Below are 24326 nucleotides of genomic sequence, written 5' to 3'. Positions count from 1 at the left end.
CTATTATATAGGTTACGTAATAATAAGAAGGTAAGTATTAATAAGGAATTAGTAAGCGCTTACGCTAAGATAAGTAAGCGCTTACGATAAGTAAAGTAAGCGCTTACTAAAGCTACCTAGAATACTTACTTTAAGACTTATATATAGACTAAGACTTAAGTACCTATTTAAAGGCTTTTAGATAGTTTTTTAGTAATTAACTTATAATTTATCCTTAATAACTTTCAGCTTAGCTTATAGTTTATAATATTACTATACCTTGTTACTTAGTATAAGACTAATTACCTTACCCTAACCCTCGATCTACTAATACGATATACCTATATACGACGTAAGACCTATTATTAGTATCGTAGCCTTAACTTTTATTAGTAGAAACCTTACTATTACTAGCTAGCTATAATAATATAGCGATCGCTATTACTAGGATTAGCTTACTTCTATTAATAATACTTACTAGACTATTATCAAAGCGTTACCTACTATCTTAGGTTAGTCTACCCTTACCTCTATCGCTAGCCTAGTAGTTTTTACTACTACTTACGATAACCTTATTACCTGAGACGATATCGTTCTCGATTTTAGTTATACTATTTTAACCTTTAATAACTTATAATATTTTGTTAAGTATACTAAAAAAAGCGATTTAATACCTTTTACTTCTACCTCTAGTACCTTAGTCTAGTTACTTAGCATAGGTACTATCTTCTTCTAAACCCTAGACCTTACTAACCCTAACGTTATTTACGATTAGATACTTTATAACGTTAAGTATAACCTTTCTAGCCTAGCTAACTTACTTAGCCTTAGGAAACTTCGTTATAATTACGTAGAATATAATTAGCAGACCTTAAGCCTTATATACGTAATATAGCATACTTTCCTTACTAAAGTTTATTAGGTTTCTAACGTTTACGTTATTAAGACTTATAATATTAGAAATTATATGCCTTAAGATATTGCTATTAGCCTTATAGCCTTCTAGGCTACCTAGCGACCGTCTTTTAAACTAATATACTGCTAGCTAGTTTATACCTACTTATTACGTATTATAAAGGCTTGCCGCCGTGTTAGTATTCGGTTTATAACGTTAGAAATTAATACTTTCTTTTATAAGTCTTGCTATCTTAGCAAATCTACTAAACGGATTAGTTAAGACTACCTACTTCTACTTATAAGTATTAGTAATAAAATTTACTTTAATCTCGTTAGTATTCTTCCTTTATTAATAAAAGGGAACCGTTAGGTTTTATACCTTATAGATAAGTATAATAGTTATTACTAAGTTGTTTTTCTACTTAACTATAAGTTTGCTACTATCTTAGTAGCTATTAAGAAATAGGATACTAAATTCTATAGTCTTACTAGCCTTAAGCCTAAGGTTTAGGTTTCTAATAATACTCCTAAGCTAATTAAGGTTTTTAATAACCCTTACTTCGAAGGTACTTACTATAATACGACTATTACTTATATGCTTTTTATAAATAGTATTATTAAGCATGCTAGTCGTATTATCGTCAAAGGCGCCTAGATATAGCTAATTAATATATCCCTTCTAAAGGAACTATAGGATTATAATATCGATTTAGTAACTTAGATTCTTAACTTCTTACTTATACTTTTTAAAAGTAACTTAAGCCTTTACGAGATCATAGTAAGAAAACTAAACTTAGCTACTAAACGTAAGGCCCCCTATATTAAACATTTCTAAACGTTTAGCTATACTGCCTACGTATATAAGAAAAGCCTTCGACGCTTTATATGCTTTGCTAAGATAGAACTATAAGCAATTAAGGGATTCCTTATTGGTTATAGTTTTCTTCGTAGCTATATTTACTATATTTACTTGCCTAATCGAAAGGAGGTTATTTATTATAGAGATATTCGATTTCGTAAGGAACTATATAAGATAGTATTACCTCTAACTACTAGCATACCTAATATTAATAAAATTAAATATTGTTGAATGGGCTCTCTGTACGATCGTACTGTCATAAATGTAGGGTGAACCAAAGATTCTATTTTCCGTGATTACCTTTCCTAACTAGATGTTGCCTTCCGTACGAACAGATATATCTCTGTCCATACCTAGACACGAGTCGTGCATGACAGGTAATAAACCATGATCCCTTCCTCAGACATTTAGGTGTTACAGGTGCTAGTCATGCCACCTATACACCCCTTTGCCTGTGACAGCCTTGTCGTACGGTCATGTGATTATCGTTATTCCAACACTCACAACTTTTCTTTTTATGACCGTACGTGCCTATCCTTTGTCCAATTAGGTTGCGCTATTCCAGTTCGTAATAGCTTTACTTGATTAATATGTGTCGTAAGGGTGAATGTAGGAAGTCGTCTCGTACGCCTTCCTCTCTTGTCGGTTGAGTAAGTCGCGTGTCCTACGTGCCTTCCTCTATTGCTTCACCTCACTTTTTCTTGTTTTTTTTTCCTGCCTACTTAGGCAGAACTTTCCGTATTGAAATGATAAAAACGTGTCTTTTCTTCTTTTCCTCTTACTTACCTTTTCTCCTCTTCGTACACCACTTCTTCTCTCTTCTCTTCGTACGTTGAACAATCATTCTCATTCAACGCTTTTTTTTTTTTTTTCCTTTTATGTTTTCTAACCATGGTCTAGAACGATGAACGTAATGCTCTTGCCCTGCCGTCGCACGACATTGAAGTGCGTATGACTGGCAACATGAGCGTTCAAGAGTTCGTCGCCTCTATCATACGACGCTCTAGTTACTTCATCGCGATCATCATTCAGTCTCGAGGTCGTACGATGCCTGCTTGCGCCAGCAAGTGTGCGACCTCTGGCTCTCCTCGATTCCGGGAGTGTGTTCGTCTCAGGACCCTCTCTGATGGCTCGTGTGCGGAATGCGTCTAGCAGTCGCACGGCGCTCGTTGCTCTCACCGTGGTCAGGAGGATGGTTCGTCCGATTCGTCTGGTGGTAGCAACCATTCCGACAACGATGATGATGATGAGTCTCCCCGTCGCTCTAACTATCGGAAGCCGTACGCCCGTGGCGCTCGCCAGCCCGACCGTACGCCTGGTCGCAAGCTTGGTCGTGGTGTCGGCACCTCTGGCAGCTTCCTTGGCTCTTCTCACAACCCGCAGCTGATTGAGAAGGAGTAATTGGGGGATTGGTTCATTCGTACGGTGGTTATCTATGATCTCAAGGGTCCGGCTCTCATAGACTAACATCTGGTGGTGGATCTTGGTATTGGGGTTTTCGTACGATAGTAAAATCGCACGAGTTGATTGTCATTCGTCTTTTCCCCCAAGTCTATCCACGTACGCTTCGATTCTTATCCTGAGCTTGCTTGTCGTAATTAACTGCTCGAGCGCTGAATTTGATGACTTCTTTGTGAAAGCATCTGCTGGATTGTCTTTGCCATCGATCCATCTCACTTCTGAGATTTCTTTCTTCTCGTACGACTCCCTCAGGCTCATGATATCGATTATAAGTCTTTTCTCATCAGTAGTTCCTAGTCGTACGAGGCATTCATACAGAGATCTTGAGTCTGTACAAATCACGACTGGAATTCCTGGGAGGTTGAGCGTACGAAGAATCCGGTTCAAGGTACTGCTTAACGATATGCCACTGTCAAAGCCTGTAGTCATTCCGTATAGTTCGCTAGCTAGTACGCTTCGAGTCACTCGTTTGCATTTCGTTGAGCTCCAGTGGATAATATTTCTATTGATCTCAAAGTCTGTCGTCGTACGAGCTGTTTCCTCTGCAAGTACGATAACAAATCCAAGCTGTGATGAAAGGTCTGTATTATTTGCAAATGATCCGTCTATGAAGATATACATCTTTGTTCGTACGAAGTCGAGTGGAATATATTTAAGACCTCGATCAGGGTTGTCTATTTGCCATTGAAGTCGTACGTTCAGAGCTTCAATGTCCTCTTTACTTGGTTCTTTGATCTGAGCTGCGACTGCTAAATCGTACGATGCCTCTGGCTGGCATATTGAAGCAAGGTATGCGCCCCTTGCCCGCTGCGAAACGTACTGTTGTCGTGCATCAAGTGCATCTATCTCTATAGTATTGAGCTGCTTAACTTGTCCTTTCTGTAAGAAAGTAAAGTAGTCTTCGTACGACTGAATCCTGCCGCCATTGAAATCTACTTCTTGGTTATGTGATAGGATTGTTTTCGGCTTCGCACGAAGGCCCTTCTTCTCCAATTGTTCCTCTTCCCGTACGGAGAAACTTGCTGTTGCGAAACTCATTGTATCGTCTGTTTGCATTGCCGTGATACCAAAGTCGTCTGCTCCTGTCGTAGTATAAAGGAGGCATGGGTCGTACGTTGACTCTATCATTCCAAGGTCCTCCTTGTGGTGTGTAGCGTACGTCTTATACCAGTAAAGACCTGATTCTGCTAATCCGTAGAGCGGCTTCACGATATGTAGGAGTGTTCTTTCTGGGTATTTACCCTCGAGTTCCCTGGGAAGTCGTGCGATAATTGTTCTTTTTAATGGATCGTCCGATTGGGTATATGCCTGCGTAATATCCCTGAGTTCTCCTTGACACTTGAAGTCTCGTACGAGGGTAGGTCCAAGGGCGAGGAGTAGTCTCTGACTCATCCTCTGGATCGTTGGTGCCTGTGTAAGGATTTCCTCCTTTTCCTGGTCACCATATCCTTGGATTACTAGTCTTGACTTTTCGTACGGCTTCGTGGTTTTGTTTTTGATTTCTCTAACCATTCGTGTACGAAAGATCCGTATGTTGGAGTGTTTGTCTGGGTCGTACCGAATAAAGGTAAAGACTCCCTGGTTGATTAACGCGTCGATCTCAATCCTATCCGACTCTTCGTACGGTAATCCTGGTGTTGTGATTATGTTGTCAAGTCGGAGTTTTACTGCTAACTCGTAGTTGTCTTTCTCTTTCTGAGTGAGAAAATGTCTTGGGGATTGTCGTACGGCCCTTCTTTGACCCTTCTTTGGCCGTCCTCTTTTCCTTGGTTGTGGTTGAGGGATTTGCCGTGCGACGTCTGGTTCAGACTCTTCCTGGGGTTGTGTATCGTCCCTATAGTATGGTTTGACGTGTGTCGCCCGAAACTGTGTAGGTCCGTTTATCATGTTCACAGTTACATTATGTCCCTCAATCCCCTGTACTTCGTACGGTCCGGTCCATCCCTTGTTTTCTCTCCATACCATGACTTCGCTCTGGATAGGGAGGGATAAGACTTGTTGAATATTAGGACCGTTCCTTGTATTGATCGCACGGTTGATCTCAACCTCTGCGCGGATGCCTTGAAGTAACTTCCTTGCCTTCTGGGCGGCTTCTGCCCGTTGTACGATTTCTGGTGATGGTGGTGAATCCTTGTTAATACGTGGATAAGTACCGAATACCAGAAGTGTTGGTACGATTCCGTACGGTCCAGCTGTATCGTTTAACGCTTTGATAGCCATCTGTAGGATTGTCTCATCGTCTGTATTATGACTGAGTTCGGTATGAAGGATATCGTACGCTCGCCTTAAGGGAGCGTGAGCTCTCTCGACTTTGCCGACTGCCCAGTGTGCTTCTACTGGCATCTCATCGCACGTAATACCCATAATTTCGGCATGTTTGCGGAATTCAGTAGATGCGAAGTTTGTCCCCGGATCGTGTACGATATGGTCTGGTGGACCGACATAGGTGTTAATCCAACATTTGGTTAACGCATTCCATGTGTCTCGTGCGGAAAGGGATTTTAGGAATGTTGCTCCTTGAAAGCTTGTTTCCGTATCGATCACATGTAAGGCATTTTTGTCCTTCAGTCGTACGACATCTACCACGATTTCGTAATTGAAATAGCTCTCGTCCTTAAGGGAGAACTTAAATCTCCTTGGAGCTGGATCGTGCGACTGGCAGTTGTGACAGAACTTCTGGACCTTTTCTAAAATCGACTGGCTAATATCGTCGTGTCCAGCGTTTTTCAGAAGTTGGTATAGTCGTTCCGTACGAGGATGTCCAAATCGTCTATGTAAACGCCTTAGTTGTACCTCCGTAAAGAAAATACTTGACTCTCTTTTGCTGAGATTGAAAAAAGCATGGCCCCATTTGCGTACGACTGGAATATGTTTCCCATCTCGTCGTACGATAACATTCGCAATGTTGTTGAAGTATGCCTTTAGTCTATCTGCATCTTTTAAAGAGAATAAGAATGGCGTAGCTGACTCGAAGATATGGTACTTCACTCGTCCGATTGGATTCTCCATGATGATAGTCCCGATTGATGTGTTTAAGCGTCCGTCTCCGAATCGTACGTAGACCGACCCTGGTTTCCAGGATACTTTTGCTTGTGGGTTTTCCCTGAGGTATGCTATGACCTGTGACTTGCCGACTGTAGAAACTTTCGCTGCACCTGTGTCCCAAAGTTCCCCTTGGTAAACTGATGTATATGGGTCTTGTAGTACGAATTGAGTTGCTTCTACTGTCTTTGGAGCTGAGAAAATGTCTTCCCCTGTCGTACGGTGGAAGAATGCTGCTGAAGTAAGGAAAATTGAAACCTCCTCGTCTCCAGTATCATCATCGTCACCATCAGAAATATTTTCAACAGGGTTATCTCCCTCTACTTCTTGTAGATATGCTGTAAAATCATCGTACGGCTCCTGGTGGAGTGTATAACATGCTTGTAGGTATTGGTCTCTTGCATATTTGCGTTCCTCATCAGAATGGTTTGTCGACCAACAGCCTGTCTTCTTACAGATGAAGCATCTTTTGCTTGTGTTCGTACGGGTAGGTTTTCCTTGGGATATGTTCCCTTGGTCTTGTCTTTCGTACGTCTGTCCTTGAGGTCTTCGGTAGGGTTGTTGCTTATGTCTGCTTCTCTGGTTGGAATTATACCGCCTATCGACAAAGTTAATGTCGTACGATATTGTCTTCCTATCGATTGCAACTTGTAGCGAGGCTCGTAAGTTAGAGAATAGCTCCTCACATGTCTGGTCAGACTTGTGATTACTGAGGGCGTTCTCTAGCTCTGGTACGCCTCGGCATGCCTGGATAACTTGCGTGCGAAGCATAATTTCTCCTTGGAATCCTGTACCTAGTGCTCGTTGTACGAGAGATAACTTATCAAATAATGCTTCGAGGACCTCGATCGGTTTCTTGTCTGGTTCCTCACGTTTAACTCGTACGAAAGATAATGTTGTCCAATCTGTATAGTAGAGATTGTGGTTGATGTCTGTATTGAAATGTGCATCTAGCATCTTGTAAATCTCGTCCCACCTCTTTGTTGGCCCGATATGGTGGAGGTAGAATTCCTCCGCACGATCGGCTAAGATGTCTGGAAACACGGCATGGTATTGGTCCTCTGTTATTCGCAATCGTCTGCAGAAGCTGATGAAAATCTTGGCCTTGTCATACAGGATATCGTACGGTTTGCCAGTATAGTTCCTCTCTTTCTTCCATCCCTTCTGAAAGACCGCAATCGTGCTTGGTTCGCACGGTCCATTCTGGACTATGCGTCGTGGTGGAAGATCGTAAATACTGTTTGCTGTATAGATACTTGTTGTACGATCCTGTATCTGTGGGAAGCTCTCGATCTCCTGGGTATATCTTGCCCCTGGGGGTAGATTCTGTGTGCTTGATTGATCTCGAGTATTTGACTTCCTGCTTGCTCGTTCGGTATCGTACGAAGGTTCGATTGACTCTATCGCTGGTTCAGCTAAAGTCTGACGTGTAGTTGTCTCTGGGGTTCGGACCGGTGTGCGTGTAATAATGTTCGTACGGCTTGATGTTCTTGTCTGGGAATTATCCCGGTCGTCCGTAGAATCGAATCCTTTTGCTATGTCTGAGACTATATCGACTAATTGTTCTGAAACCGTCCTTGATTTAGGTAGTTGAAAGCCTTTTAGTTTAAGTAGTCGTGCGAACTCGGTTTTGTACGTCCGGTTAACTAAGTCCCATTGGTATGGCGACCATTGATGGAAGTCCTCGTACAATTTCGTAGTAAGTACTTCCTGTGGAGGGTCTAGGTGTATGATTTCCATCATTACGTAGCCGACGTATGTTGTTAATTGTTTCTCCGAAGGTCCTGTTTCGATATCGACTAAGTCTCCCCAGTATTTCGGATCTGTAGACTTCTTCCATATACTAATAGGAATAGTACTCTTTGCACTCATGTCTTCGTACGTGACCTCATAGTCATTTTCCTCCTCCTGGAGGAGGTCTTGCTGTACGATATCAGGTTCTCCTGATGTCGTCATGTTGGCAACCGTTTCGTATCGTACGGTATCTAGTTGGATGGTTGTTGAAATGTGCCGTTGCGCACACTATTTGCTAAAGTATTGCACGATAGGATTCTTGTCCGGTTACGACTCACCGCAGCGACAACAAGAATCTGTCTCGTACGATATTATAACAAACCGTCTTCTCAGGCTAGTTGTCCGGTTACGACTCACCGCAGCGACAACAACTAGGCTAAGGCTCTTAGCACAAGAGATTTCCTAGCGTGACCCCTTAGGTATTCTTTCGAATTTCTCGCCTCGTACTTGCGTACGAGACTACCCGGTAGCCCGGCCGTAAAACCTCGATCTTGTCTCTTCACTCTTGCTAATCTGTGATCGCACGATGCAATCACTCGTGACTGCCAAGCAATCACTGATCAGTGTTGAATGGGCTCTCTGTACGATCGTACTGTCATAAATGTAGGGTGAACCAAAGATTCTATTTTCCGTGATTACCTTTCCTAACTAGATGTTGCCTTCCGTACGAACAGATATATCTCTGTCCATACCTAGACACGAGTCGTGCATGACAGGTAATAAACCATGATCCCTTCCTCAGACATTTAGGTGTTACAGGTGCTAGTCATGCCACCTATACACCCCTTTGCCTGTGACAGCCTTGTCGTACGGTCATGTGATTATCGTTATTCCAACAAATATAATACTATATTTATTAAACTAGATATTATTATCTAGTAACGTACATGATAAGCGAGTGAGACAGACAAGCGAGTGAGACAGTAAACCGCGACCGTCGCACCTTGACGCGACCGGCACCTTTTCCTCTACAATAAATCATGGAATCAGCTAGTATTGAAAGAAGGTTACAAATTGCCCTTCAAGCAATGAGAAATGACCCAAAACTTAGTGCTCGGGCCGCAGGTGCACTCTATACAGTCAGTCACGCAACATTAAGCCGGCGACTAAAGGGAATAGTCTCACGACGCGACAGCATGCCTAATTCACGGAATTTATCAGATTTAGAAGAGAAGACAATAGTTGAGTATATTCTCGACCTAGATGCGCGATCATTTCCTCCCCGGCTGAGTGGTGTGGAAGAAATGGCCAATCGACTTCTCGCAGAGCGTGACGCGCCTCCAGTTGGGAAGCGCTGGGCTTCTAATTTCGTCAAGCGACAACCACAGCTTAGGACGCGTTTCTTTCGCAAGTATGACTATAAGAGAGCTCAATGCGAAGATCCAGAGGTGATTCGTGGCTGGTTTTCGCTTGTGAAGAATACAATTGCGAAGTATAGTATTGCTGATGCTGATATCTACAACTTTGATGAGACCGGCTTTATGATAGGCGTTATTGCTTCTGGAATGGTTGTTACAAGTGCTGAAAGGCGTTCAAATACGAAGATGACACAGCCTGGCAATAGGGAATGGGTTACAGTTATCCAGGCTATTAATTCCCAAGGGGAGAGCATCCCGCCATACATCATCGTTGCAGGCCAGTATCACCTCTCAAGCTGGTATACAGAAACCTCTCTTCCGGGCGATTGGGCTATTGCAACGTCTGAAAATGGATAGACAACAAACGAGAGAGGTATTGACTGGATCAGATACTTCGACATTTATACAAAACCACGTACGTCTGGGAAATATCGCCTCCTCGTTGTTGATGGTCATGAAAGTCACCACTCCGCAGCCTTCGAGCTCTTTTGTCAAGAAAACAACATTATTACACTGTGCATGCCGGCTCACTCGTCTCATCTACTTCAACCCTTAGATGTTGGTTGTTTTCAGCTGTTAAAGAATGCCTACGGTCGGCAAATTGAGAATAAGATGCGGCGAGGCACAACCCATATCTCGAAGGAAGATTTCTTTGCAGCATTTTACGAAGCTTTTAAGCAGTCTTTTACGAGGAAAAATATCCAGGGAGGTTTCCAAGGAGCTGGACTTGTCCCTTTGAATGCAGAAAGTGTTCTCTCAAAGCTGGATGTAAAGTTCCGAACGCCAACGCCTGAGGAGGGGGTCCCTCAGACACCAGACCCTTGGATCTCTAGGACGCCGAGCAACCCAAGCGAAGCAAGATCACAGTCTACTTTTATTAAGAGTCGAATCTCACGCCACCGAAGCAGCTCTCCAGCATCAATTTATAGTGCTGTGAGTAAGCTAGCCAGAGGGACAGAAGGACTAGGGCATCGGGTAGCATTACTAGAGTCAGAGGTTCAAATCCTTCGAGAGGAGAATGCAATATTAAGTCGGCGTCGAAGGGCTAAGAAAACACGTCTACAGAAAGGAGGAAGTCTTACTATATCTACTGGAGAGGATATACAGTCGCAAAGAGAGGCAGACACGCAACTACAAGAGGAAACGCGACGGAGTAGTGGTCGCAAAGTGAGGTCTGAGACGACTCATCGTCGGTGTGGCGTATGCGGGAATACAGGCCACAACGCGAGAACATGTCAATTTATTGAGGAAACATCCGAAGAACAGGAATCCGAGTAGTATTAATCAATCTAAGATTTCTTGTTATAGATTTCGATATTATTGTCGCGAAGGTCTGGTTTACTGTCTCACTCGCTTGTCTGTCTCACTCGCTTATCATGTACGTTATACTATCTATTAAAAGCTTATTAAAAGTAAAAAACCTATAACTAGTAATCCTAAGCTAGATAAAACTATTATTAAGAAAGCGATAATACTTATTAATATATATCTTATATCTCTACTACTAGAAAGTCTATTAAAGACTATTATTATACCTCGTAATAGTATTACTAACAAATTAAATAATAACGAATTCGTTACTTCTATAGAAATAATAAAAACTAATTACTAAGACCTTAATTCCTTTTTTACGATTATTAAGGAAGTAATAAGTTAACTAGCAAAATCCTCTCGACCTCGCCGCGCCTTAGCCTAGCAACTACCTAGTTACTACTAAGCCGCTAGTAGCATATGTGTTAGAAGTATAAGTATATATTATACTTCTATTTTACTTATTTATCCTATTTAGTCTTATCTAAGACTTAGTAGGACTTACAAAAGTAACTAGCTAAGAATGGCTGCTTGCTAGTTTAAACATATGACATTCAGATCCCTATGGAATACTCTCTTTAACCTTATCTAAAAGTCTATTTAGTTAAAGAAGATTCTAGTCTGATTTATAAGCTGCTTTATAAGCTAGTTGACGTATATACTTACGTATACTAAACCTAGCTTATAGCTTCCTATATTAGCTATTATAGGCGACGTTATACTACTATATAACTAGCCTAATTCTCTCCCTTAGCTAGCTATTAGTTCCTCAACCAACTCAGCTTCAATATAAGCCTATACATTCTTTACTATTAAAGTCCTACTTCATAAGTACAAGTTCCCTTACTCTAATACCCTGTTATAAGGATATCGTACTATCTACGAGATTCCTACCTACCGTTCCAACATAATACTAAGCTAGGGATATGATTATGCTAGCTATATATTAGGTTAGAATATTAACGTAAAAGCTATTTCCCCTCCTCTATTACTTTAGTAATAATTTGCTATTAGTAATTATACTTCTAAGATACGCAAGCTCGGATGCTAATACCTCTACCTCGCTTTAGTAGCCTAAATCAATCGTAACGAAGTATATAGCGAATTATACGTTCTTTATAATAGCATCTATTATACTTTGCAATCCTAAATCTATGCTCTTTTATAAATTTATTAACTCGGTCGAGGAGGGTTTTAATTATTACTTCTAGTTCGCTAGGGATTAGTAGGTTTAGAATAGTTTCAAAGGTAGGTGATTTCAACCTTTCGCTTATAGTAAGGAATAAAGTACTTAGAGAAGATAGTATCGCTATTACTTCTAGGCTTTGTCGGGGAGGTAAATAAGGTAGAGGAGGAAGAGACTTGCTAATTAAGGATATGTCTAAAGGGTATGGTAAGTAGCCTTAAGCCTTACGATATCGACGAACGCGTTCACATTGTTAGAAGAGAGCACGCGTAAGACGTCGGTTTATCCTAACAACCTCTTAAATAAGGCTTAGAATAGTAAAAGATTAATCTAAAGTAGGTTATAAAGGTTAATTTTTAAGTTATAATACTAATTAGCTTTCTTTTAGTTAACGTTTAAGTAAAATTATATACTATATATATATTATCCTCTTTAAAAAGGAATATAGAAGATATAATTTATCTCCTTAAGGGTTATAGCTTATATCGGAATCTTATTATAATTATTTAAATAAAATCTTAGAGATTAGGTTAGGTTAACCTTTATAATCGCTAGCCTTATAAAATTAACTAATAATAGTATTATTACTAACTAAGATAGTATAGCGTTAGCGCTTAGGAGAAGGTAATTAATTATATATACTAAAGCTGCTAGGTCGGCGACGCGATTAAGGCCTTGATTAACTTATAAAGGTAGACATCTTAACGTTATAAAGGAGAATAAATTAAATATATTTAATACGCTTTCGTAGTTATAAAAGGATAGGCTAAGAAGATAAAAAAGATACTTTATTAGATAATAGCAGAATTCGGATATACTAATAATAAAATTTTAAGCTAATTATAACCTTAGAATGTAATACGTCCCTAAGGATAATACGTCCCTATTAATTCGTAATACGTCCCTATTAATTCCTTATTATAAAGGCTGAATTTATCAATCTTATACCTATAGTAATTACTATAAAATAGATTAGACGTTATCTCTCCTAACTACTTAGTAAACTTATTACTATACTTACTATTATATTTACTAATAATATTAATAGCTATAATAACGTTATAAACCTATTTAATAAAGTACGAACCTATTATATCGACATTCGATATAAATAAATTATATAAGAGGTTTATATTACGAAAAGTATCAAACTTTAGCTTATTAAAAGCGCTAATATAGCTACCGATAGACTTACGAAGCTACTAGTTATAGTTAAATATAAGGAATTCGTTTGTTTATTAAGCATAGCAGAAGGATTAGATTAAGAAGGGGGTTTAGAGACTATAAGACTATTAATATTAAGACTTCGGGATTCGGAGGATTTTACAGCCTCCTATTAGCTAGGTCTAACCGGTAATTAACTAAGTTTTCTAATAGTTGAGAACTCCTCGGATTTGGAGGAATTAGGACTTTTCCTGTATTTTCCTATTATTCTTTTTCGCTGAGGAGTCTGAGAGGGGGTGTGGGTGGCAGGCCTCGCCGGCCCGTCACGTGGGCTGACGGCCGCCACCACTGGTCTTAGCCAGCCTCCACAGCCCTCTAGCTAGTCAGTTAGTTCTTCCACCAACAACACCACTTTTCCCATTCTGAGCGTTCTGTGCCGGTTCTCGCCCACATATATATATATAATCAATATCTATAAAATATGCAGTATGCCACCCGGCACATGAGCGGAAGATGCCAGGAGGGGAAGAAAGATGAGGGGAAAATGAGGTGGGTGTTGTGGTGCCGCCGCCATTTCACATGGGGAGCTTCAACCACAACGGAGCAAACAAGTGAGTGTGCAAGCTGCCAGGAAAGCTTGGGTGCATTGCTCGCTGCATGACCCATGCTCCTCCCGCTGGCAGCCACCTCTTCTTCCCTCCCTCGCTCGCTCTTTAGTGGCTTGTCCGATCTTTAAGCTCACGCTACATGTAGTTTTGTACCTCCACAACACACACATCGCTTTGTGGTAGTTTTCTTCACGAAGTCTACTCGCTTCTGTTGAGGACACTCAGACCCGGAGAACACTCCGGAATCATACTTCTCTTGACCGGATCAGTACGGTGGAGAAAGCCCAGAGCAACCAACAACCAACCCTTGACGAACTGGGTAAACGCTTCGATGGCCGTTCGTGACACCATGTCTCAGCGCCGTTGGAGAGGAGAGAAAGAGCCCGTCCTTTCCGCTAGCAGATAAACACTCATCTCAGCAGTTAATTCAGCTCAAGAGAGAGGTAGGGTTGTAAGGCGTCTATCCTCACAGGATCAGAATGCCAATAGGGCTTCGGGTAATGTACCTCAATCTGGGCTGTAGATGTCTTGGAAGAAGCGAGTCTCGAAGCTCGGAGAGCACACACACATTTTGGCAGGTCTCACATCCAAGTGTTCACTTCCCCTCACCCCCTCCACATCCGAAAGACGATTCTGGCATTTTTAGTGTGTAAAGGCACAGGATCTCAAATGTCCCCCTTGTACAGATGGGCAGGGAAAAAAAAGGTTGCCCATCTGCTTTTTTTGCTCCAGCAAATGTGCCGGCACGCCGTGTGGACGTTTACTGCGAGACGGTTGATGATGGGACATGTGCATATGCATGTTTGGCCTGGTACACCCCTCTGAGGGTCTTTTTTTCCCCTCCCCTTCCAATCTTACCTTTTTATTTTATTTTTTGGTTTATACGAAAGCTTGCTTCTTCGTGTCTGTTTTTTCTTTTTTCTTCTATATTTTTGCCTCCGAGGCTAATCGCGCGCGATCCCATCCTATCCAAACACCCCCCCTTGGCTCCCCTCTCCCGTATCCCCAAAAATGTTGTGCTAGGACCTCGTCCCCCCGTGTCGATCATAAGCAAAAAAGCTTTGTCTTTAGGGCATCTTTTGAATCTCTTTCGCCCCCAAATTCTTGAATTCTTCAATTTTTCCGCCTTTAGTCTTCATATTTTTTTTCTTCTTCCCCTTGTCGAGAGCTAACGATTAGATCGTTGGGCCGTTGAAGTGTTGATAATATCCCTTGATATACCAGTCGGCATCTTCCTCTCTTACTATACTATCTATTCAACAACTTCCAAAGGTGTCGTGTTACTCGACTTCATAAGGAAATCACTCGTATTTCATACCCCGAGAGGAAATCCCAGCTGCCAAAGACCAAGGGCCATGTGCCGCCTCGTGCTCTTCGCGGGAACCTGCACCCGCTGCAACGAATCCCTGACTTGGGCCGACCTCTCCCAGCAGCTCTCATGCCTCGAGGCCAAGAACATCGACGAGTTTGGCGGGTGTCGTCGCGGAGTTGACATCGAGACGCACGCATTCGATCAAGAGTGCGATGCCTGTGCCGGCGAAGACGAGGGAGTCGCCGGGATGGACTTTGGCGAGCAGCAGTACCAAGAACAGTATCAACAATATCAACAGTATCACCAATACGCTCAGTATCAGCTTCATCACCGGCAGCAGTCATATCAGCAGTCCGGGTCCAGCACGCAGGGCTCAACAACAATAGCGTCTCCGCTGAGCGCTCAGGGGACGAGTAAACGCGGCAGCGCAAAGGATGAAGGGGACGGGAGGAGGAAGAAGAGGGCGAGAACGTGAGGTTGTGTCTGTGCAGCGAAGGGGGTGGGCCGCCCCTGAAGGGGAAAAGATGTGACGATGATCACCCTCGGGGAATGGATGAACTTGGATAAGGTTGCGGGCATCTGGGGGGGATTAATGTCTACTCCTGGCGAGGCGTTTTTTTTTTTTTTTGGCGTTCAAGAAGAAACTGGAATGAGGAACTTTTGCACCAGCGGGGGGGTAAAATAAACGATGGTTGGCAATGTAGCACTTTGGCATTCATGTTGACATCGATATCAGACTGATGAACGGCATGGCAATTCTGGCTGGCAAACCCCCCCGGAGGCGGAGGGGAGCCGTGATGGGCTGGCTGCTCGGACGGGAATATGGAGTGGTCTAGGAAGTGCGAGAGGGGAATGCATATGGGAGCATGGTCTGGCCGGTCTAGTTAGCCTACGTTAGTGGCGTGGCGATCGGGAGGGGCTCTTAGTGAAGGGATCCGGCCGGCTTGGCAATGCGGGTGATCCACGGCGCGTCTCGATCAAGGTTTCGGCGAATTAATGAAGTTGCCGTTGCTCGCAGAAAGAAGAAGAACAAGTCTGAATGAAAAGTTTATCTGATTTGGAGCCAAGGAACAGTTCTTAACTTTCAGAGCGAGGCCACCACTGGCCCATTTTGTGTGATAGAAGACTCATCCGGGCCAGAATCAGGGTGTCTTGGCCGACTCACCTCCTTTTCTGCTTTGGTTGAATCTGTCTCATCTCCAAATCAGGGGTCCAGAGAGAACGAGATGGTGTTCTCATCATTGCATTCCGCGACTTATGTGTTCAAGCATTGTCGTTATTACCCGGTTGAAATCAATCTTGTAGCTCAGGTTGGTGGAATGCACGTTGCCTCGTGGTGACCACGCTGGTCATCATCTTTGATTCACATCTTTTGCGATCGACAGCACCATTTTCCCGATACGTTTCGCGAATCTGACGTGTTCTTCATTGCTCGACAAAGACTTCATTTAAAGTCGAAATCTGCTGCTCACCATGTGAACGTCTCCTCAACTAGTCTGACAGAAGACCCATGACGTCCTAGCGAGCTGACAACCATCCTAACCTCATCCGCCATTCCACCCGGTCCGCAGACTACAACCATGGTACCTCCCAAGTTACTCCTGACCTCCGATTCCAAAATCGATCTGAGATCGAATCTCTCGCCAACAGAGACATTCACTTCAACGTCGCCCCACTGCAGTTCACTTCTTCCCTCGGCGCGTATCGACGTAGGCTTGTCTGCGCCTCCCGACGAAACAACCAAGCGCTGAACAGCATTGGCCAGGCCGACAGCACCGCTTCGCACGCCCCAGTACAGCTTCTTGCTTCCCAAGGGCTTGTAGAGTGCCTGGGACAAGCTGAGTTTTGGTAGGATTGCGGTGATGCCCACGCCGCCGGCGATGTAGACGACGTTGGGGAACTCAATGTTCGGTGTACCATGGATACCATCTTCGTATAGTCTCGATTCGCCACTGTAGGCTTCGAGAAGGATCGGGATGCCTCGAGGGGAAGAGTGCTTGTTGGCAAGCAGGCGTGTCGTGCCTGTGCCGATGCGGACGAAAAAGGCCACTCCTGTTGCTCGGGTACCGGGGCTGGATAGTGAGGAGCTAGACGAGGTAGCCGCTGTCGCAGTAACTCCGGGTTCAGTCTCGGACTTGTCTGGGGACGAGTCCGTAGGCGTGGCAATCACCTCTTGGGCATCCTCACTTCCGCTGTAAGCGACTCCGGCAATGGAGAGAGGGTGGCTTTCCCAGACGCGCCATGTCAACGTCGGGAAGTAAGCGTAGGCGTGACCGCGGCAGTCGACGCCGGGAACATCGACACGGACGTAATCGTCGTCAATCTTTGTGACGAAAGCCGTCTTGACACCTCTGCGGAAGACCCTGGCACCTCGGATGACCCATTCAAACCCCCAAATGACGGCCGCCATGATGACCCAGTTCTCGTACCCCCATTGGCGTTTGTACCTGTAGATGATGTGGTACCAGCAACCGACGAGGGCGAGGATAGCGAGCACGATGTGGGCGGCGTGGAAAAACTCGTAAACCCTCTGCCGAATGGGCAACAGCGAAAAGGGCACCAAAAGGACGAGCGCCAGCGTGCCAATGATACCCCAGTACCAGTACGGGATCGCGGAGACTTCGGCGTGGTCCTGGTGCCACGCAGAGTGGATGTGAAGCCACATGGCCGAGTGGATGACAGCCTGCAGCATGCAGATGAAGGCGATCCACCGATGGAGAAGGAGGAAAGTCGAGTGCGACCAGTTCGTCAGCCAGAGGAGGACGTTGTTGCGGCCCGCGTAGAGGAAGACGAGGGGCAGGTTGGCGAAGCTGAGCATGCCGGTCCTGTTGGCGACGTAGTTGAAGATCTCTTCATACTGCCCCATAACGTACCACGAGTTTGGCTGTAGGGATCTGTAGCCGACCCCGGCGAATATGACGTTGACGGCGATGATGTAGAAGATGAAGAATGCCTGGCCTCTGGTGGGGATCATCCCCAGTCCGAGGACAGGCACGGCATGGTATTTCGAGAAGGCGGGAGGATCGACGAAGTACGCGTAGAACTTGCTCACCAGAGACGATGGGAAGGGGACGAATCGAAGTAGTGAGAATGCGATTGGGATACCTACTCCCGTTGAAAGAATCACGAGTCTTGAGTTTTGTTATTGAAAGTTTCTTCTCGACTTAGGCAGTTGGGAGTTGCCAAAGACGACAACGGAGAGTTCTTGAAAGACTAGGTATAATAAGGTACTTACGAGTACTTTTGATGCTTGATCTCAACCCTCTCGAACGCAGTGTTGCCGTTCCAGTTGGCAATATAGTTCTCCTCATCAACAAGTACGGTTCTGTTGAAAGACTCGTCTTCCCCGAGGATGGTCGTGGGTGGATTATCCGTGACTTTTGCAAGAGATTCCTGATACGTCCATTTGGGCATCGGCTGGTTCAGCTCTCTGCCGACGAGGTCCTCCTCCCAGAAAAGCTCCAATCTGGACGTCGGCACATTCTCAACAGCACACCGGGTCTTGAAGCACCACGCCGCAGAGAGTAGGAAACTTTCGCTTTCCGCCAGACACTCGGCAGACACGGTGCTGCTGTGGTGGCCATGTAGGTGGATATCGCAGGGGATCGACGAGCGTGGGAGAGACGACCGGCAGGCAAAGGCGCATTCGGGCTTATACATGGTGATGGGCATCCCTACAAGCCCATGACCTGGCCTTCCGGAGGACTGTGCGGCTGCGGGAAGCGCAGCAAGGGCGACTGCGACCAACGCGCCGCCTCGCAGGGCTGAGAATATCATGTCTGCGATGGTACAGGCAAATCGTTCAATTAGTAATGCAAGTACAAAAGACAGCAGTAGAAAGATAGAATTAGGGAGGGAAAGAATTCATTGGAAAGGGCGCTTCAATATAGATGAAGGCAAAAGTTTTACATTCTTATTACTATTTACCTTTTCGAGCAATTCTGAGCACGATATGAGTGAGCACCAACGCTGTTGCAAACCACTTCCTAGTCTAGAACCACCCAAACGTAAGTTTCACACCACATTTTCCGTCAAAGGACAAGTACCATTTGATTAAAGTGCTGTTGAAGACCCCTGGCTCTGTGGTAAGAAGCCCGCAAGTATGCGGTGCATAGTGCCGGGGGGGTCTGCGCGCATTTGAGCACGTTCTTGCTCGACATTCCCTTCACCTCAACCATGACTGGCTGAACCTGCCGTGCCAAGCAACTAAACAAATCCATTTCTTTCTTATATCTAGTTGCATACAGAGTGGAATTCCGCCAAACTGTTCCGGGTAAAAACTGAGCATGCATGATGGTGGTCTTCATATGGTTGAAGCTGTGGCGCCCGACCTGGCGTGAACAACTTTCGCTATGTTCCCCACATTTTAGGTAAAAGGTAATATATTAAGCATATAGTATCTGCAACCTCATATGCGGTTGTGCTCACATGTGCTTCCGTCTTCCAATGAAGACACACACGTTAGTATGCCAATCTGCTGGTTTGGTAGCGTAAGCACATGGCAATGTAGATAAGACCTGTTGTGGCGCAAAAGTACCCGATGGTGAATTATGGTATTTCGACGTGATTTTCCCCAAACATTACCTGCTGTCGAGTTGCTACGAGCACTTCTTAGTCGTTCAACATCTATAAATGACCCATCAAAAGCGTCCGTGATGCTTTGCTTTTGACTTACAACGAAAGCGTTCGAGTTGGTGGAACTGGTATGCACTAAAATGAAGACGACTTCGCCACCTCTTAGCCGTTCATGCGGTTAATCTACCTTAAGTTCATTCTCAAGCCTAGCGAGCTCATCACGTTCGAGGTTTTTACCCTTCGTGTTGGTGAGAGAGATGAGATTGTCAAAAGACACACTGAAAGCACTCTGGAAGAGCTCGAAAGGAAATTGACAAGACAATCGTTAGGTGGTTTGTAAGCCATATGAAAACCAGCCAACCACCATACAGGGAAGATTACGCCTCGCTGCTCGAAAAAGCGGATCTATCAAAAAGCGTGTAGCATAGAATTATCTTTCTGGCAACTACATCCAAAGAAATGTTGATAAAGAAATGCTGCAAACAACCATTTAGTGTACCCTCACTTGTTCAACTTCGTATGAAAACAAGCACATATGAATTCGCGCCTTCAGGACCCTCGTGGTAGTGCCTCTCCAAATGGGGCTACTGATTTTTCTGACAGGCCTCGCCCGAAGTTGTATGGCACTGCTGACGGTGATATAAAGGGTGTAAGGATGGCGGCCGTCCAAAGTCCCTTCGTGCTAACAGAGTTTAGCCCACTTATTTATAGTATCTGTTTAGCTTCTTGCAAGATGGGAAATAGGCCGTATAGAGTTGCAACACTCTTGGTTAATGTCCGCCTCACTCATTAGGAAGACTTCAGTGAGCACCCGCTGAAGTTTCTTTACAATTCACAAGGCTTTTCGAATCACCTTTAGTGAGAATTTCCGCTTCATATTTCTCGGAAACGTCTTTGGTTGTCTTTTGCTCAAGTTGTCGAGGGCTTCCCTCCCGAGCTTGAAACAATGCCCAGTCCAAGCCAGGCTTCTAAATTCCATGTCGGACTTACCGCAGCCATCTTAAACTAATTCCGGGCTCTTAAACATTCTACATGAGCAAAATAGCATCTCCCTATCGATAGCCTTTTTCCACTGTCGATTAAATGAAGAAAAAAGTCTCATACGTTAAATGTATCACGACCGAGGTACTTCAGATGAAGGTCGCCTTGGATCTCCAGGGCTGAAGTCAAACACCTGAATACGTCAGAAAGGCCTCCTGAGCTCTCGATCAGGAAAAGTTCGATTAAATGAATTGTGTTATCAAGAACGTGATGATCGTTGGCAAAATTGGTACACTCTGCTGACAGTATTTGAGCACGAACCTAAGACCACTGGAACGTCCACGTCTGCGCTTGCTATTTTCTCATCACGTTGCTAATGAGCGATCCCTCTCTTGCAAATCGGAAGACATGGAATCGAAGGAGACGATTTGAAATGCGAAAAAATTCGCATCATCGGAAGCAAAGATGGGTGGCCAACAATCGTCGCGGGCGCGGCATTCCGAGGGACCCCGAGGAAGACGTCTCAGCTGACAGACGTGAATTAAGGGAGATATGCGATCGGTAAATTCGGGTTTGGTTACCGCTATCGTATTGCCATGTCCGGCTGCATGTAGAGAAAGATCGGGCTAAGGGTCCAACAGCGTGGATCAGTTCTTCGATGATGTTAGTGAACCCCGAAATCACGGACCTCGTGACCGTACTGACGGAATCAAGTCGTATTTTCCCGAATGACTCCTGATTTAAGCATTGCCATGGGCTCGTCCGTCTTTACTCACCTACAAGAACCCTGAAAGAGGGGCTCTTAATAGAGTAATCGATAACTCTTTGGGCGATGCATAGCTGGGGACGCTCATCATCCGATGCGTGTATTACTTTTCATCGGGTGACGTAGAAGTAAGCACCGATCTAAGAGAGGCATCCGGTATCACCTGAGCGCTCTAAAGCGAAAGCGACGTCTTAAACTCGCTGCGGTCATCTCTTACATCCTTTTATCGCTCCAAGTAGGCGGTTCAAACGTTTGGCGAGTAGCTTCTACGGCACTCGTTTAGAAACATACTGGAGGTCATCTCTTCTGCGGCTCTTATTCTTAGCACACCCTTACTACAGGTTATTCCCAGCATAGCGGTGGGGTTATGAGATGGCCCCATCCGGGGGTGACGACTTTAGGAGCATAACTTGCGAAAATCCCAGGAAGTCCCAAGAAACGTAACGGTCTATGACGACCCAGATTGTGTTTCGGTAGGCAGCGTTTCATGAGGGGGCCTCAGCACCTAACCGTTCGTGGAATGCAAAGCTGCCCCATGGGGCACGGCAGCGATATGCTTGTTATGTGTGCCTGGTTATGGGGTTGTCTGGAGAGTTTTGTGCTAACATACTGAACCCCGCGTGTCGTCAGGCCCGACCCTGGCCCGCCGCGCTGGGAGTGAGTGTCCGCCCAACCCAAGGAAATTAGCTGTCTGAAATCCAAATCCTTATTCTTTCGACTTCGGCGCCTTCGCGAATGTTGGCTTTCAAGGATGTTTATCGTATTCTGCCCTTGGCCCCTGTTCGATCAACGGGTTTGCCGACGTTGCTCTCGATGCCTCGGTGTCACGGCTGTTGGAAAGTCTCGAACTGACTATTTACATGGTGACCCATCCGACCCTTCCGCTTTGGAATTCTGAAAAAGGACAAGCCCATCAGTTTCCGGATACCTATCGCAGCTACAGTAAACCCCTCCAAACTGATCTTATTTTCCAGACCAACGATCCACCAAAATGAGACTCTATATAATCGTCCCATTTCTTCTATGCCTGTTCAGTGTGGTATCTGCACAGGTGGCTATGCCTATAGAACAGGCTAGGGGTCGCGGTGGTAGAGGTAAAGGTGACCGTTGCGAAGGGAAGAAGGGTTGCAAAGGAAAGGGAGACAAGGAACCCGCCATGGGAGGAGGAGCAGCAGCTCTGCAAACCCGTATTGCGGATCTCCGGACCAAAGTCGCCAACGCCAACGAATCTGTCGTGCCTTTCAAAGGGGGAGGCATTAAAGGCTTAACTGGCTTGCTGAAAGTTAACGAAGCCGTGGTCGAGTTGGGGAAAACCATCGACCTCGGGACGAAAACCGCCGAGGCCACTAATCCGCTCCCAGCGAATCAATCGTACGTCTATTACTCCCAGTCGCTGTTTCATGCTCCGGTTTTGCTGATTCCCTTTCCAGGTTGCAGATCGGGACCCAGTTCCTAAACCTTCAACCCGAGATTACCAACCTCCTGACGAATCTCCAAGGCAAGCGCAAGGAATTTGACAAGGCCGGCTTCAAGCTTCTAGACGTCAGGAGTCTCATCCGAGACTCACTTGTTATCCAGCAAGATAAGGCTTCTGATCTAGGCAGTGCCGTAAGCGATTAAACTCTGTCCCGACTTGAGATTATTGGGGCTGACAGAGACACAGTTCACCAAAGCCCTTGACAAGAGCCTCCAGCCCATCGCCACGCAGGTCAATGACCAAATCCAGGGGAACTTTTCCGCTTCAGTCGACGAGTTCAAAGGACGCGGCGGCAAGATAAAAATCCCAACCAAGGCCGTGCCCGCGCTTTCAGATCTTCTTGCGGGTGTTGCTAGAGCTCTTGGAATCGGCGACAACGACAGAGCGGTAATGATAGGGCCAGGCCCGCAACCGGACATCGCAGTGCAATCTGACGCGATCCCGTTTCCCGTAACCAATTTTCCCAATGCTGAAGCCGCAACTGCGGATATCAACTCGGCGGACACTGCGCAGGCAAACAGAGCGATTGAGGCGACCATGGCAGGAATTCGGGACGATGATCTCTCGCGACTTGGACCCGATGAGAATGACCTTCGTGGTGTTCCGCCGTTAGTCTTGGCGGTCTTGCGTCGTTATGGAGTTATCTAAGATATCAAGTATGAGTCTTTTTGAGCGAGAGCTTTGTTCTATTTTTTTTCTTTTTTAATGAACATGCAGAATCACCATGAATATCGATGATGAAAGGCGGAAATGAGTCTACGAATCCGTATATAGCCAATACCTACCAAAGATAAACAAACTCACGACTTATGAATTACCGTTATGTGCCATCCTCTTATTAAAGCTCAATACGTCTCTGAAAGACCGCTAGTAAGCTAGATGTAATCATATAATAAGGGATATGTTATTTTCGAGCCACTACATGATCGCTTGCTCGATTGACTCCTCCATAGGATTATTTTTCTCAACATACTGTAATGCAATAAAGATCAGATTGGTTAGTAGCGATGCATAGCACGTAACAGCTTTGAGTTGCGATCACCTGATCTTCGGTATAATACTTCCCCCTCTCTCCAATATTGCTACCCTACGTCACCAATAAGTTACGTATAAAAATGAGGGGTGAGGAGGGGAGATGAAAAGCCAAGAAGATAAGAAAACGAAAAAAAAAAAAAAAAGAAAGTGAACGGGAAAGCCAGCCTGCGCCAATGATACTTCCGTTCCATCTCGATTTGGCCAAGTCATCTGAAACTCGCAGTGCCGGTGATCCGATTTAGACTTTGTTTTCACCGCCCTTTTCCTCCTCTTCTCCCCCGCGTGACACATACCTCAGTAAAACCTTTCTGGCTTTCAGTGTCTAAATTCACCTAAACAGTCTGAACTCAAGCGTTGGGTTGGTCAGCGGCGGTGCAAGGATATTATAAGCCCGTCTATTCCGCGTACTCAGGGTAGGTCCTAGGTCAAGCCCAACTTGGCGCCACGTCCAGCGTCAACAACTCACACATCATAAACCAGAACCGTTTAAAGTTGTCTGCGCCTCCCCACATAGAGCCTCA

General features: G+C 44.9%; 7 protein-coding genes across 7 annotated transcripts; 4 read left to right on the top strand and 3 right to left on the bottom strand.

Moving 5' to 3' along the window:
* Window positions 1–2252: 2252 nt before the first annotated feature.
* Window positions 2253–3136, top strand: CTRU02_203333 (uncharacterized protein; the record flags this gene model as incomplete). Its single annotated transcript, XM_070204192.1, has 3 exons — window positions 2253–2258; window positions 2636–2839; window positions 2888–3136. 3 exons carry the CDS (start codon window positions 2253–2255, stop codon window positions 3134–3136), a joined length of 459 nt encoding a protein of 152 aa, XP_070061955.1.
* Window positions 3137–3265: 129 nt separating this feature from the next.
* On the bottom strand, window positions 3266–6205 carry CTRU02_203332 (uncharacterized protein; the record flags this gene model as incomplete). Its single annotated transcript, XM_070204191.1, has 3 exons — window positions 3266–5480; window positions 5550–5650; window positions 5771–6205. The coding sequence occupies 3 exons, from the start codon at window positions 6203–6205 to the stop codon at window positions 3266–3268; spliced, it is 2751 nt and encodes a 916-aa protein (XP_070061954.1).
* Window positions 6206–6417: 212 nt separating this feature from the next.
* On the bottom strand, window positions 6418–6528 carry CTRU02_203331 (uncharacterized protein; the record flags this gene model as incomplete). The annotated part of the gene is made up of 1 exon (XM_070204190.1): window positions 6418–6528. One exon carries the CDS (start codon window positions 6526–6528, stop codon window positions 6418–6420), a length of 111 nt encoding a protein of 36 aa, XP_070061953.1.
* Window positions 6529–9168: 2640 nt separating this feature from the next.
* Window positions 9169–10668, top strand: CTRU02_203330 (transposase; the record flags this gene model as incomplete). The annotated part of the gene is made up of 2 exons (XM_070204189.1): window positions 9169–9731; window positions 9780–10668. 2 exons carry the CDS (start codon window positions 9169–9171, stop codon window positions 10666–10668), a joined length of 1452 nt encoding a protein of 483 aa, XP_070061952.1.
* A 4346-nt stretch (window positions 10669–15014) lies between these two features.
* CTRU02_203329 (uncharacterized protein) lies at window positions 15015–15446 on the top strand (the record flags this gene model as incomplete). Its single annotated transcript, XM_070204188.1, has 1 exon — window positions 15015–15446. One exon carries the CDS (start codon window positions 15015–15017, stop codon window positions 15444–15446), a length of 432 nt encoding a protein of 143 aa, XP_070061951.1.
* A 993-nt stretch (window positions 15447–16439) lies between these two features.
* CTRU02_203328 (ferric reductase transmembrane component 4) lies at window positions 16440–18748 on the bottom strand (the record flags this gene model as incomplete). The annotated part of the gene is made up of 2 exons (XM_070204187.1): window positions 16440–18102; window positions 18207–18748. The coding sequence occupies 2 exons, from the start codon at window positions 18746–18748 to the stop codon at window positions 16440–16442; spliced, it is 2205 nt and encodes a 734-aa protein (XP_070061950.1).
* Window positions 18749–22284: 3536 nt separating this feature from the next.
* Window positions 22285–23418, top strand: CTRU02_203327 (antigenic cell wall; the record flags this gene model as incomplete). The annotated part of the gene is made up of 3 exons (XM_070204186.1): window positions 22285–22664; window positions 22724–22901; window positions 22957–23418. The coding sequence occupies 3 exons, from the start codon at window positions 22285–22287 to the stop codon at window positions 23416–23418; spliced, it is 1020 nt and encodes a 339-aa protein (XP_070061949.1).
* Between the last annotated feature and the right edge of the window lie 908 nt (window positions 23419–24326).

Source organism: Colletotrichum truncatum (genome assembly GCF_014235925.2).
Source record: "Colletotrichum truncatum strain CMES1059 chromosome Unknown Contig_0002, whole genome shotgun sequence".
Lineage (NCBI taxonomy): Eukaryota > Fungi > Ascomycota > Sordariomycetes > Glomerellales > Glomerellaceae > Colletotrichum > Colletotrichum truncatum.
Note: the sequence above shows the minus strand (reverse complement) of the source record. Positions and strands in the feature narration are given on the sequence as shown.